This window comes from Mirounga leonina, unplaced genomic scaffold, assembly GCF_011800145.1.
Source record: "Mirounga leonina isolate KUSES-001 unplaced genomic scaffold, KU_Mleo_1.0 Mir_179, whole genome shotgun sequence".
In the NCBI taxonomy this organism is placed as follows: domain Eukaryota; kingdom Metazoa; phylum Chordata; class Mammalia; order Carnivora; family Phocidae; genus Mirounga; species Mirounga leonina.
The window spans coordinates 3,615,344-3,630,071 of NW_023270466.1; the positions used below are offsets into that span (position 1 = coordinate 3,615,344).

General features: G+C 36.0%; 1 protein-coding gene across 4 annotated transcripts in view; it reads left to right on the forward strand.

The window, feature by feature from the left end:
* NAA35 (N-alpha-acetyltransferase 35, NatC auxiliary subunit) overlaps positions 1–14,728 on the forward strand; it is a 96,848-nt gene that overhangs the window by 59,341 nt on the left and 22,779 nt on the right. For all 4 annotated transcript variants that reach the window (XM_035024415.1, XM_035024413.1, XM_035024412.1 and 1 more), the window contains exons 12-14: positions 4,137–4,315; positions 8,781–8,840; positions 13,606–13,712. In XM_035024415.1, coding sequence (XP_034880306.1) covers positions 4,137–4,315; positions 8,781–8,840; positions 13,606–13,712 — 346 coding nt within the window. The remainder of the gene's footprint in view (positions 1–4,136; positions 4,316–8,780; positions 8,841–13,605; positions 13,713–14,728) is intronic.

Below are 14,728 nucleotides of genomic sequence, written 5' to 3' on the forward strand. Positions count from 1 at the left end.
AAAGAAAAGGAACCATATTCTCTATCCTCTAGGCCATTGATATGCTTGGAATACTTTTTTTTTTTTTTTACTTTTTTATTTGTTATGTTAATCACCACACATTACATCATTAGTTTTTGATGTAGTGTTCCATGATTCATTGTTTGTGCATAACACCCAGTGCTCCATGCAGAACGTGCCCTCTTTAATACCCATCACCAGGCTAACCCATCCTCCCAACCCCCTCCCCTCTAGAACCCTCAGTTTTTCAGAGTCCATCATCTCTCATGGTTCATCTCCCCCTCCGATTTCCCCCCCTTCATTCTTCCCCTCCTACTATCTTCTTTTTTTTTTCTTAACATATATTGCATTATTTGTTTCAGAGGTACAGAACTGTGATTCAACAGTCTTGCACAATTCACAGCGCTCACCATAGCACATACCCTCCCCAATGTCTATCACCCAGCCACCCCATCCCTCCCACCCCACCCCCAACTCCAGCAACCCTCTGTTTGTTTCCTGAGATTAAGAATTCCTCATGTCAGTGAGGTCATATGATACATGTCTTTCTCTGATTGACTTATTTCGCTCAGCATAACACCCTCCAGTTCCATTTCTTGGAATACTTTTTCCTGACCAACATTTTACTAACTTCTTATCATATGAGTCTTTCCTTAGATTTCACTTGTTAGTCTTTCTAATTTTTCCATGGTTTAGATTCTCTTGTTACATCGTGAGCTTATCCACACTGAATTAAAGTTGCATATTGTATTTGTCTAGACCAGTGTTTCTCAACTGGGGCCTCCCAGGGACATTCGGCAATGTCTGGACCCATTTTTGTTTTTCACAATTAAGGGGATGCTACTGGCATCTAGTGGGTAGAGGTCCGGGATGCTGCTATAAACCCCTGTGGTCTGCAGGACAGCTGAATTAGTTTCAGAAGGTAATACTGTTTTATGTCGCACCTCTTTTAAAGATTTATTTATTTCAGAGAGAGCATGTGAGAGCAGGGGGAGGGAGAGGGAGAGAGAGAATCTCAAGTAGACTCCATGCTAAGATAATGACCAGAGCCGAAATCCAGTCGGAGGCTTAACCTTTTACGTTGCATTTTAAAATTTGTATAAAAATGTAATGTAGATGGGGTTCCTGGGTGGCTCAGATGGTTAAGCATCTGCCTTAGGCTCAGTTCACGATCTCCGCGTTCTGGGATCAAGCCCTGTGTCGGGCTCCCAACTCAGCGGGGAATCTGCTTCTCCCTCTCCCCCTGCTTGTGCTATCTCTGTCTCTCTCTCTCATGTGAATAAATAAAATCTTTTAAAAAATGTAAGTAGAATATATTTGATACTCCCCATTAATATTTACTTCATGGTAATACAGATTTTCATGAGTCGCTATATCTTCTACTTGTGGTTTAAAGCCTTAAAATGTGTATTAAAAATAGAATATTTCTGGGTAATACTTTTAGATGAAAATTAGAATGCTTTCAGGGAATATAAGGATAATTTCCAGTTACGTAGTTAGATTCTGTGCATTTATCATTAAAGCCCCAAAATGTATTTATGTTGGTATGGTAAAGCATCCTCACTACTACATTTACCTTAAATGACATGTTATAAATCAGAAATTTAAACTGTTTCATTATACTGGTAACAGTCTTTCATTTTGAGTATGCACATCTTGTCATTCATAAAACATGTAGCCAGTGCCTATAATGAACCAGGCATTTAGGTGTTTGGGACACAAGCCAGTTCCTGCTCTTTCAAAAGAACTGAGGGAGAGATGATGTAATCCCACATGGACAGTGTAGCAGTGAATATACACAGTTTTTGGAGGGAGGGCCAAGCATGAGAGGGAATCCAAGCTATAGCAGGTCTCTTAGGCTAAGAATAAGGGGTAGACTTTATAGGCAGAAAGAATAGTTCGTGTATAAGTAAAGAAGCATAAAAGAACATGATACTTGTAAGGCAGTGTGCTTGCTTATAGCTTATGGTGCTTAGAGAATAGAGCATGTTAAAAGATGACTTTCAGAAAAAAGTAAAAACTGATTCACATACAGACATAAAAATGAGCATGTGTTAAGGATTTTGTTAAACTCATTCAGTGAAATAACTAGGCACGAAAAGTTTTAAAACATTCAAATTTAGGGGTGCCTGGGTGGTTCAGTCAGTTAAGTGTCTGCCTTTGGCTCCGAGCCCTGCATTGGGCTCTCTGGTCACTGGGGAGCCTTCTTCGTGCTCTGCCCCTCCCCCTTGCTCATGCTTTCTCTCTCTCTCTCTCAAATAAATAAAATCTTTAAAAAAATTAAAATTTATATGGAGCATTGGAATGTTGAAATAAATTATAAATGGAGGCAAAACTGTTCTATAGATTTGGGAGGAAGTCAGGTGAATCTCTACCAGGACAGAATTTGCATGTCTTCTATTAGTTACTTACTATTTATAGATTTGTAAAATAGCTGCCTTGAATCAATCTGACAGTGCATAGCTTTCCATTGGAGTACAGATTTTTTTCTCTACAGGAGTGGCAGGAAATTTAAAGTACCTTCCTGTGCCCTACCACAGACTTTGTACTGTATGCAGTAGGGAGCCAACAAAATTTTTGGATTAGGGGAGTGAAATCAGGTTGTCATTTAGATAAAAAAAATTGAGGTGTCAGTGTACAGGATTAATTAATGAGGGAGTATTCAGTGTAGAGGAATGAGTTAGGCTTTTGCAGTGGCAGTAAGAGTGAAGGGGGAGGGGGACAGTCAGTGGATGTTAGGATGTGGAATACTTTAAGACTTATGCACTGATTAAAGCAGACAAGAAAATTTCTGGCCTAAGCAGTTGTAAGGGCAGTGGGTTATTTTATTGAAAAAGGGAATATAAGGAGAAGCAGTGTTTGGGGCAAGATAATGGCAGTTTTTGGATATGTGCCTTTTGAGATGATGTCGGGTACCAAGGTAGAAATGTCCATTATGCAGTTAGAAATCAGGTTTGGCACTCAGAAGAAAGATTGTGGGCTAATGATTTTAGCTTGGAAAACATTAGTTAAATTGGAATTTTTATAAGAATAAATAACTTCAACCAGGGAGGACTTAAGTATGGAGAAGAGGAAGAAGGCCAGGAACCTTGGGGGGCATCTTTATTTGCTTGATCTTCAGGAATAATTACATATGTCACAGGAGCATTATTATAATTTGGTTAAATATCAGTCTTTTAATTCTTAATGATGCCTGCTTATCTTAATTTGGGGAGGAGGGGCAGAGGGAGAGGATCTTAAGCAGGCTCCGTGCCCGGCATGGAGCCCAAGACCGGGCTCATTCTCAACCCTAAGACCATGACCTGAGCTGAAATCAAGAGTCGAACGCTTAACAGACTAAGCCGCCCAGGGTCCCAGCACCATACTTAGCTTAATTTTATCTTTCATTAACATCCAAAGCTGTTTTATTTATTCTTGGTTTATAGCCTGTTTGTAGTACAGCAAGAGAACCTGATTCCAAATTCTTAATCACTTCCTATTTCATATATTTCCTCATTTTAGATTTCAAGTTGAGAGAAACTTAGTTTGGAGCCTTGCACTAGTGTGAAAAGTGAGGTCACAGTGGGCAGAGAATGGGAAAAAGGAAATCACCTTTAGGTCCCTTGTAAAAGGTTATTTATGCTTTAAAGCACTCTGAATTTCTGTAATTAATGTCAGTACCAAATGTATTCCAGACTCATGGGAGTGGGGCGGGGACTGTTCTCTGTTTTGCATTATTATTGTAACTAAGTTTGAGTTGATTCTACTGTTCAGTAATTGAAGGGACAACAGCCTCAATTTGTGTTCGCATTTTATTTACCTTTTTTTCACAATCTCATGGTTAATACAGCATTGCTTTCTCCCTATTTTATCCCATTCTTGGCTTATGGTTAATTGTGAGGTAGCAACCCCTTTCTGTCACTACTACCAATTCCATGGAGTTAGGAAGTACAATTTTTTAGGTTATTAAATCTGTTTATCTCATTTAAAAAAACGCATACATATAGACGTTTGTAAATTATAAAATTCATTTAGAGAATATTGTGACAGGAATCTGGAGATGCTTTTGAAATTGGCCTTTCTCTTTTTATATTTACTAGTATTTGAGGTTTAAGATTCAGCGAAACACTGAAAAATTACTTTTTTTTCCTTTTTAGATCATCCAATTATGATGGGTTTTGAGCCCCTTGTTAACCAGAGGCTACTTCCACCTACCTTCCCTCGATATGCAAAAATAATTAAAAGGGAAGAAATGGTCAACTATTTTGCAAGATTAATAGATAGAATAAAAACTGTTTGTGAGGTGGTCAATTTAACAAATTTACATTGTATCCTGGTAAGTACAAATCTCTGTTCTGGAATATGGTTTTGATTGAACAACAGAATAGTTTATCACTTTTTAGAGGCTGACTGTCCCAAGGGTAAATAAAATTGCTTATTTTCCTTGATAGCTGGAGAATTAAGTGTTGTGTGTGTGTGTATGTTGTGTGTGTATTTGTTTCTATTTAATCTTCACAAGGATTATGTACTATCCATCTTAGAGATTAAAAAACTAAAGTTTAGATGATTCACCCAGGTTTTAAGAATGAGGATTTAAACCCTGGATTCTGTCTTCAAAACTTCTTATATGCAAATGTGTGTGTGCGTGTACACATCTATGTGAGTATGCATATATACATACATGTATATTTTTATACAAAAAATTAGATCATGGTGTTTGTAGCCTGCTTTCATCACTAATCTCTGTATCATGAACATCTTTCTTTCCATGTCAACAAATACACATTTTTTTACATTATTTAAATAGTTACATGGTATTTCATGTAAGAATAAGAATATCTCACAGTTTTTTCCAGTCCATTCATAATTGAATTGTATTTAGGTCATTTTCAGTGTTCTACTGTTATAAATAGTACTAAAATGAGCTTGTCTGTAGGAACCTTCATATCATCTGCTTCCATCTTCCTTAAGATAAATTCCTAAACCATTAAGTTGCTGGGTGAAAGAGGATATACATTTTACGTATTTTGGATTAATCTTCTGTATGGGTTAAAATGTAGAAAGGCAATATTAAGGTTAGGAAGGTAGAAAATATGCAATATAATACTGTCATTATTTAGACATAAGTACACTATTTTACACAACTCTGCAGAGAGGTACATAATTCCCAGCGCATGTCATTTTCTCTGTGAGGTCTTCCTTGTTGGTTCCGGGTTGCTTCTGTACCTGGATGCCTTGAGATGATGAAATACCTTGCTTACATTCCTAGAATTTGAACAGCAGCCACTGGGATATAGTTGATGGTCAACAAAGATTTGTGCTTCTATTTATGCTCTTTCTTGTAATAACTTTATTTTCCCCTCTAATTCTTTGTCATTAACGCCCAGCTTGTCTTCATTCCTTAGTGAAACTTTCACTGATTCTGTGTTTGTTACCTCCTTTCTGTTTGCTTTCTTTTTAGTAGTTTTGTCCTTATTCTATCTTAAGAATCATAGAATCTTAAAGGTAGAAAAGATCATAGACATAACCCAGTTCATTTTGCAATTCATTGTATAGCTAAACAAAGTAAGGTTTAGAGGGCTTGTAACCAAATTAGATGATTGGTTAGTGGCATATCTGGAATTAGAATAGAGACTTTTATTCTGCTGCTGCATCTGCTTTTTCTGATTCTTAATCATTACATGAATATTTGTGTTCAGATTAAATGTAGGATTTTAGAAGGCGATCAGTGTGAATTGGAATAAGAAAAAATAATGCAGCAGTTGGAATTTGATATTCTGGCAGAGGGTTATGGATTGCCTTGTCAGCGAGGTGAATGCTGTATGACATACCATAGTAGTGGGGAGCTGGGAGAGCCAGGCCTGGACTGCCAGCCCTGGATGTGAAGAGGGCATAGAAAGAGAAGAGTCTGGATCCCTGGAACACTTGGGACAGGAGTCAGTGGTGATAGTAGGGGAGTGTGGCTAAGGCCAAGAATCAAGAAGATTGAAGTTAGAGAAAAGGGGGGCTCAAATATCTGGTGGATCTGCATAAGAAACCTGTTACTATTAGGATAAAGTGCCAGATTGTAAGGTGTGCTTACATACAAAATAAATCATCTCTGGAAGATTGGGAATGGACATGAGCACACACACTGAAAAAGAAGTAAACATGAAAAATGCATACCCTTACTAGTAATTGAAGAAATGCATTTTTTAACAACTTGATTGGAAAGTATAGTAATATTTAATGTTGGTGGAGGGAAATAGTTGCTCTCCTATACTTCTGTGGCTATTGCTCTCAAAAGTCTTAAAAATGTGTATATCCTGACCTAGCAACTCCCCTTCTAGAGATTTAGCATAAGAAAATCATCTAAGATATATGCAAAGATGAACTAAAGAGTATTTGGCTCATCATCATTTGTAATCTTGAAAAACTAGAAACAGTTTGAATGCCCACTGGTGACACTACCCATCCTGTACAGTATGTGTAGAATATATGCCATACTGACATTAAAAAGCATGACCATAGGGGAAGGGAGGGAAATCTGAAGGAGGAGAAATCATGGAGGGAGATGAACCATGAGAGATTGTGGACCTCGGGAAACAAACTCAGGGTTTCAGAGGGGAGGTGGGTGGGGGATGGGGTAACAGGGTGATGGGTATTGAGGAGGGCACGTGTTGTGATGAGCACTGGGTGTTATACGCAACTAATGAATCATTGAACACTGCATCAGAAACTAATGATGTTATATACAGTGGCTAACAACATAATAAAAAAAAGCATGTTATAGGAAAATATTGACATAGGGAAATGTTTGTGAATGCCAAGTTATGTTTCAAAATAGATTATTCATTTTATACATTGTCACACACAGAAGGGATCATCAGAGATAGGTAAATTCAGTTTAAAAAAGATGGGAATAACAAATACCGAAATGTCAGTTACAACTCTTTATAGCTTATGCTCTGCATGTTTCTGCATTTTCACATTCGAGTTTTATGCAAGATCAACATGGGTGGGGTAGTTAAGTAACTGAATTAACAGTTTGCAGCCATGTGTGCTGCACTGTAGAGAAAACACAGAGTAAGGGACTAGAGTAAACACAGGGAGATAAATTAAGAAACCATCATTACAGTCCAAGGGAGGGAGGATGGTAACTTCATTTAGAAGGATGGCAGGGAGCTGATGTGGGTTGTCAGAGTTAGAGCTGGGCATGAACTCAAATTGATAGCATGTTGGTGTTGAATTAAATATGGGGCATGAGAGAGCTCTCAGGAAGGTCTCTGGGTTTCTGACTTGGAGATCTTGATACACTCTGCTCACCAAAATGGGGAAATTCTCAAAGACCTTTAGTCAGCCTAGGGTCTTACTGAAGCTGAATTTGAGGTGCCTTTGAGATATTTATGTAGAGATATTGAATAGATATTGACTATATGGATAGAATTTAGAAGTCAGTGCTAGATATGTAATTTTAGAACTATTACAGGTAGTTATTGAAGCATGAGTATGATGAAGATTGTGAGGGAAAAAGTATATGGCTTGAGAAAAGAAAATAGTCTGGAACTAAACTTTGAACCTACAGAGCAGACCAAGAAGTGGCCACAAAGGAAAAAACTCATGAAAGTCATTTAAAAAGGAAGGAAGTCCTGTCAAATACTGCTGAGAGGTCAGATGAAAGAAGTGAATAAGGTCCAAAACAAATGTCAACTGGATTTGGTGTCAGAGGACAGTTGTGACTAGAGTGAAAAGCTAGGCTAGTGGGTGTTGATGAGGAGGGGCCATTGATTAAGTAGAGACTGTTCAGTCAACTGTTTCAGAAAGTTTAGCTGAGAAGGCAGCGGTTGAGGGAGAAATGTGGAGCATGTGACGGTTTCTTTTTTAAGATGGGGGAAAATTGACTACTTAAATATAAATGGGGAGGATCTGGAAGAGAGGGAGAAGTTAAATACCTAGGACAGACAAGGATGGATGCTTGACAATGTGTAATGTTCCTGAAAAGACCGGAAGGAATGGAGTCATAGTACAAATGGAAGGTTTCCATTGTTAAAGTGGGCAAGGAAAGGATCTGGCTATAAATGTGGATTCAGTTTAATAAAGTTTAGAGGCTGAAGTGGAGGGATTTCCTGTTGATAGGTGACTTAATTTTCTTTGTAATGTTAAATGGGAGGACATCTGTAGTAGAGAACATTGAGAAGTGTGAGCAAGGTATAAAAGTTAATTGTGAAAAAGTGAATTGACTAGAGAAACTTGGTAGGTTTTGGCAGAGCACCCATTTAAATTGGGGATCACGAGTCTGGAAAACACAAAAAATATGAAAATGATAAATAGCTACTATCCTATAATATACAGAAGCTAACATTGTAGTGTATTTTCTTACCTTTTTTCTTTTATCTCTGTATAAACCCTTTGTAGTTTCTCTAAGCATATCTTTTGGATGTCAGAAGAATCAGGAATAGTCAGTTTTGTGAATCCACTTGGCCTCGTTACTTGGTATTTATTTCTGTGAAGTAGGAAGTAAACTTCTGCCATTAGTTAGCAAATTATTACTGATGCTATTTTTTTCATGGTGTGCAAATTTAATACTGGTATCCACACAATTCTATCGGTCAGTTAAAAAAAAAATATCCAAAATCATCTATTGTCCCATTGATACAATTAAGACAGTTCCTATAGAAATGATCCTTATTAGCTCTTTGTCATATTTTAACTCTGGTAGTATATAATTTCCAGAAGGTCTGGTAAAAAATTATATGCTATATATAAACATTTCCAGCTTTTATTTAATCTATTAATGACATTATTTTTTCTCTGTGTATCAGGATTTTTTCTGTGAATTTAGTGAACAATCACCTTGTGTTCTTTCAAGATCTCTGTTACAAGTAAGTTCTAAGAATATTGCAGTACTTCTTTAAACATCAAATTTTATGTGTGTTGACATTGTTTTATTGATTGCTGGAACAAAAGTAGATGCTATTAAAGGATATCAACAGTTAGTGTTATATTTTTGTGATAGAAGTATTAGAATAATTAGACATTCATCAAGATCATATCCTTGGCTATAAAACCTTAATAATTTAAAAACAATTGAAATCATACAAAGTATGCTCTTTGACTATTTTGGAATTAAACTAGTAACCAGTAACAAAGATATTTGGAAATTTTCCAGATATTTGAAAATTAACACACTTCTAAAGAGGAAGTCCTGAGGATAATTAGAAAATACTTTGAACTGAATGAAAATGAAAATATAACCTACAGAATCTGTGGGATATAATTGAAGCAGTGCTTAGAGGAAAATTTATAAGATTAAATGTTTATATGAGAAAAAGAAGAAAGTGGTTCCCAAAGGGATGGGGAGGGTAGGGAATGGGTGAAATAGGTGAAGGGGATTAAGAGATACAAACTTCCAGTTATAAAATAAATAAGTCACAAGGGGCGCCTGGATGGCTCAGTTGGTTAAGCAACTGCCTTCCGCTTAGGTCATGATCCCGGAGTCCCAGGATCGAGTTCCACGTCTGGCTCCCTCCTCAGCAGGGAGTCTGCTTCTCCCTCTGACCCTGCTCCCTCTTGTGCTCTTTCTCTCTCAAATAAATAAGACACAGGGATGAAAAGTACAGCATGTGGAATATAGTTAATAATATTGTAATAACCTTGGTGACAGATGATAACTACACGTACCATGGTGAGTAGTACAATCACTGTGTTGTACACCTGAAGCTAATATAATATTATATGTTAACTATACTTCAGTTAAAAATTTTTTAAAAGAAAGGTCTCAATAATTTGAGCTTCTACAAAAAAAAACAAATAAAACTCAAAACAAGCAGAAGAAATCAGTAAAATAAGAAACAGATAAACAGTGAAGAAAATTGATGTAACCAAAAACTTGGTTCTTTTGAAAATATCAATTAAAGGGGTGCCTGAATGGCCCAGTTGGAAGAATGTGTGACTCTTGATCTCAGGGTTGTGAGTTCGAGCCCCATTGGGTGTAGAGATTACTTAAATAAACAATACTTTAAAAAAATTAACTGAGCCTTTAAAAAAAAAAGGAAAAAAGATATCAATAACATTGAAGAACCTCTAACTAGACAGAACAAGAAAAAAAGGTACAGATGAATAATAGCAGGAATGAAAAAGAGTACTACTACAGACCTGTAAGGGTCTGTAAAAAGTTATATGGGAAATATTATAAACAACTCATGTCCATAAATTCAAAAACATAGATCAAATGGACTAATTTCTTGAAGGACATTACCCAAACTCACAAAGAAAGAGATAACTTGAATGATCCTGTATCTATTAAAGAAATTCAATTCATAGTTTAAAACCTTCCAGCAAAGAAAATTCCAGGTCAGTTCTGTACAGTCTGTTCCAGAAAATAGAAAAGCCAACAATACTCATATAAAGCCAGCAATATCTCAGTAGCAAAACCAAAGACATTAAAAGCATGGAAAATTATAGACATATTATGAGCATAGACAGAACAACCTTAGAGTATTATCATATCAAATCAACAATACATAAAAAAATAATACATCTTGGGCGCCTGGGTGGCTCAGTTGGTTAAGCGACTGCCTTCGGCTCAGGTCATGATCCTGGAGTCCCTGGATCGAGTCCCACATCGGGCTCCCTGCTCGGAAGGGAGTCTGCTTCTCCCTCTGACCCTCCTCCCTCTCATGTGCTCTCTCTCATTCTCTCTCTCAAATAAATAAATAAAATCTTTAAAAAAAATAATAATAATAATAATACATCTTGACCAAGTTGGTTTTTTTCCAAGAATTCAAGCCTGGTTCAGCATTCAAAAATCAGTCAGTGTAATCCACCATACAATGTAAAGTCTCAGTAGATTCAGGAAAAGCATTTGACATAATTCAACCTCCATTCATGATAAAAACTCTCAGCAAAACTAGCAATAGAAAAGAATTTCCTTAACCTGATAAAGGGTATGTACAAGAAAATCTGCAGCTAACATCGTACTTAATGATGGAAGATTAAATCCTTTCCTCCTAAGATTGAGAGTAAAACGAGGATGTCCACTCTCTCTCTCCACTCTTTTTCAACATACTACATACAGGTGGTCCACAACTTAAGAGGGTTTGGCTTATGATTTATAAACTTTATGATGGTGTGAAAGTGATGTGCATTCAGTAGAAACCATACTTCATTATTTTGAATTTTGATCTTTTCAGTATGCAGTATAATACTCTCTCATGATGCTGGGCATGACCAGTGAGCCACAGCTCCCACTCAGCCACACAATCACAAGGGTAAACAACTGATTTAACCATTCTGTTTTTCACTTTCAGTATAGCATTCAATAAATTACAGGAGATATTCAACACTTTATTATCAAATAAGCTTTGTGTTAGATGATTTTGCCCAACAGTAGGCTAATGTAAGTGTTCTGAGCATGTTTAAGGTAGGCTAGGCTAAGCTATGATGTTCAGTATGTTAGATGTATTAAATGCATTGCAACTTAAGAGTATTTTCAACTTACAGTGGGCTTATTGGGACATAAGCCAATCATCATAAGTTGAGGGAGAGCTGTACTGGAAATTTTAGCCAGTGGAAAAAGGAAGGAAAAAGAAATAAAAGGCATACAGTTGAAAAAGGAAAAAATACATTTTTATAGACAACATTATTTTCTATATAGAATGTCAAGGAATCTACAAAGAAGTTCCTAGACCAGATGGGTGAGTTTAAGAAGAATACAGGATATGAGGTCAATATACAAAAAGCAGTTGTATTTTTATATATTTGCAATGAGCAATGGGAAGTAAAACATTTAAAAACAGTGCTATTTACAATAACACAGAAAATGAAATAATTAGGTATAAATCTAACACCTGTTTATAGGACCTATATGTTGAAAAACTACAAAATACTGGTGAGAGAAATCAAAGACCTAAATAAATGGAGAAATATACCTTGTTTGTGGATTGGAAGAATTAATATTTCTAAGATGTTAGTTCTTCCCAGAATTGATCTGCAGATTCAGAGCAATCTCAATCAAAATCATAGTATTTTTGTAGATGTCAACAAGTTGATTCTAAAATTTATATGGAAAGGCAGAGGAACTAGAATAGCCAAACCAACGGTGCCAAAAAGCAGAGTTGGGGAACTCATGCTATCTGACTGCAGGACAGGTGTGGTATTGGCAAAATGGATCAGTGGAACCAAGAGGGGAGTCTAGAAAAGTTCTACTCTTTAATTAGTCTTTTATTATATAGTACTATATACAATTATACAGTATTCTATAGTCATTTATATATAATATTTCATAGTCCTTTATTAACATGGTCAACTGATCATTTATTAATATGGTCAGTAATTTTTGACAAAATACAAAGGCAAATCAGTGGAGAAATGGTAGTCTTTTCAACAATGGTACAAGAACAGTTGGACAGACATATGCAAAAAGATTGACTCAAAATGCATCATAAATCTAAAAGGTAAAACTATAAAACTTTTATAAGAAGGGATGGGAGAAAATCTTTGTGATTTTAGAAGACAGAATTCTTAGGTATGGCATCAGAAACAATTCATAAAAAATGATCAATTTAGAACTTTAATTCTGTGGAAGACATTGTTAAGAAAATGAAAAGAGACTCTACAGAGTGGAGAAAATATTTGCAAATCCATGTGTGGCAACGGACTTATATCATACAAAGAACTATAAACACAACAGTAAGAACAGACAGCCCAGTTTTTAAAATGAGCAACAAGTTTAAACATTTCAGTATGAAAACATACTGAACATAATTGGTATTAGGGATATGCAAATTAAAACCACAGTGAAATACCACTATCCACCTTTTATAATATCTTTTAAAAAAAAAGAAAGAAAGAAAGAAAAATGACAATACCAAGTGCTGGTGAGGATGCATTTACTGACAAGAATGTGAAGTGCTACAGCCACTTTGTAAAACAATTTGTCAGGTTCTTATAAAATTAAATATACAAATCCCACTCCTGCTTAATATTTGCCTATGAAAAGTGAAATCCTGTGTTCTCCTGGAAACTTGTCTACGAATGTTTATAGCTGTTTGGTTCATGATCACCCAAAAGTGGAAACCACCCAAATGTGTTAGGAAATCAAGGAAGGGATAGTATAGCAAATATTAAAACACACTGAGGTCATTAAGGGGAGAAAATTAAATGCAAATTATTATTAAATAATTTATTACTTTAAATCATGAAATCTGTTTTTCCAATTTCAGAAAGTGTGTATGTATTCCAAAATGTTTATTAGAGACAAAGATTATCAACTAATATTGATAACCATTTGCTGTTTCATGATTTATGAAGCCCTCTTTCTTACATATTAGCTTATATGACATATTCAGACTAGTCAGTTCATTTTGACTAGTGTACTGTTACTACCCTGGATGTGGGAAATATATTTTCTTGTACATTTTTTTATTTTCCTTCATCAGAATGCATCTTAATAGGGATTAATAATTAATTCCCATTGTTGAAATAGTCATTTATTTATTGATTGATTTCCACCAGGTTTTTATACTTTAATCTCTTCTGTATTCTGCAGTATTTTTAAGAAGTATGTTCATGTCACAGTAAAGACAGTTATATGTACAGTATATTAAAATTGTGATAGCATTACTAATATATAACGTTTGTTTTAAGACCACTTTCTTGGTGGATAACAAAAAGGTCTTTGGAACCCATCTCATGCAAGACATGGTGAAGGATGCCCTTCGGTCTTTTGTCAGTCCTCCGGTGCTCTCCCCGAAGTAAGTACCCTAAGACTTTTTATAGTGTATGTATTTCTTAAAAGCCCCAATTCTCTGTGCTCCTTTATAGCCAAGGCATAAAAACTGTTGTAATCAAATCTTCATGTAAAAAACAAAAAACTCAGTCATATTAAAATTAATTGATTTCTGCTGCATATTATTTAGATTTAAACTGAGGTTTTTGTGAAGTTGACATTAGGCCCAATATGAGAAGAAAACCTTACAAAGAATTACCAGATTCAGTAAGTTGCATTGATTCTTACTGTGTGCAAAGCACTGTCTCAGGGAAGCACTTTGGGAGTAATTATAAGAAAACAAGGTAAGGTCTCTTCTCAATGATCTGAGTCTAGATAAAAGTAGAAAATGCAAATAATTGATCCTTGAGTTAGCATTAGAGCAGTGGCTCTACCAGAAACATGTTGCCATAAGAAGCTGGAAAGGATTACATGCAACAAGAAACCATCACTTGTGTTGGCATTTTGGAAAATGAGTAGAGCTTTTCCAAAGGGGAGGGAAGAAAGGTGCTGTTATTTCTCAGCAAAAAAACCAGCATGTCTGAAGACATGGGCATATGAATTATATATTTTAAGAACAGTTAGTGGTTCAGCACTTAATTTGTTGAATAAATCATGCCACATCTCACATAAAACCTTTTCCTTGCTTAACTTGGGTTTCCCAGAAGCAGATCCTGAGACAGTTCATATAACCTTAGAAAGTGTTTCCAGGAAAAACCAGCAGGGTTGTGGACAAGTGGGAAATGAAAAGGAAGAAAACCACGCAGAGGTTGGAAAGGCATGGAAAGTAACTCTGGTTGGGTCCTGTTGGTGAACTGTGGAGACACAGTGTGGGTTGCAGCTCAGAGTGTCCTTGTCAGGGACAAAAAAATAAGGGAGCCTGAGAATTTACCCACATAGGAATTAGTTAAGGACTGCCCCTGGGAAGAGGTAAATTCCCAGGCATTCAGTGTTGGTTATATTTCCTGTTTCATTCACAGTAAAAGCCAAAGTCCTTATGAT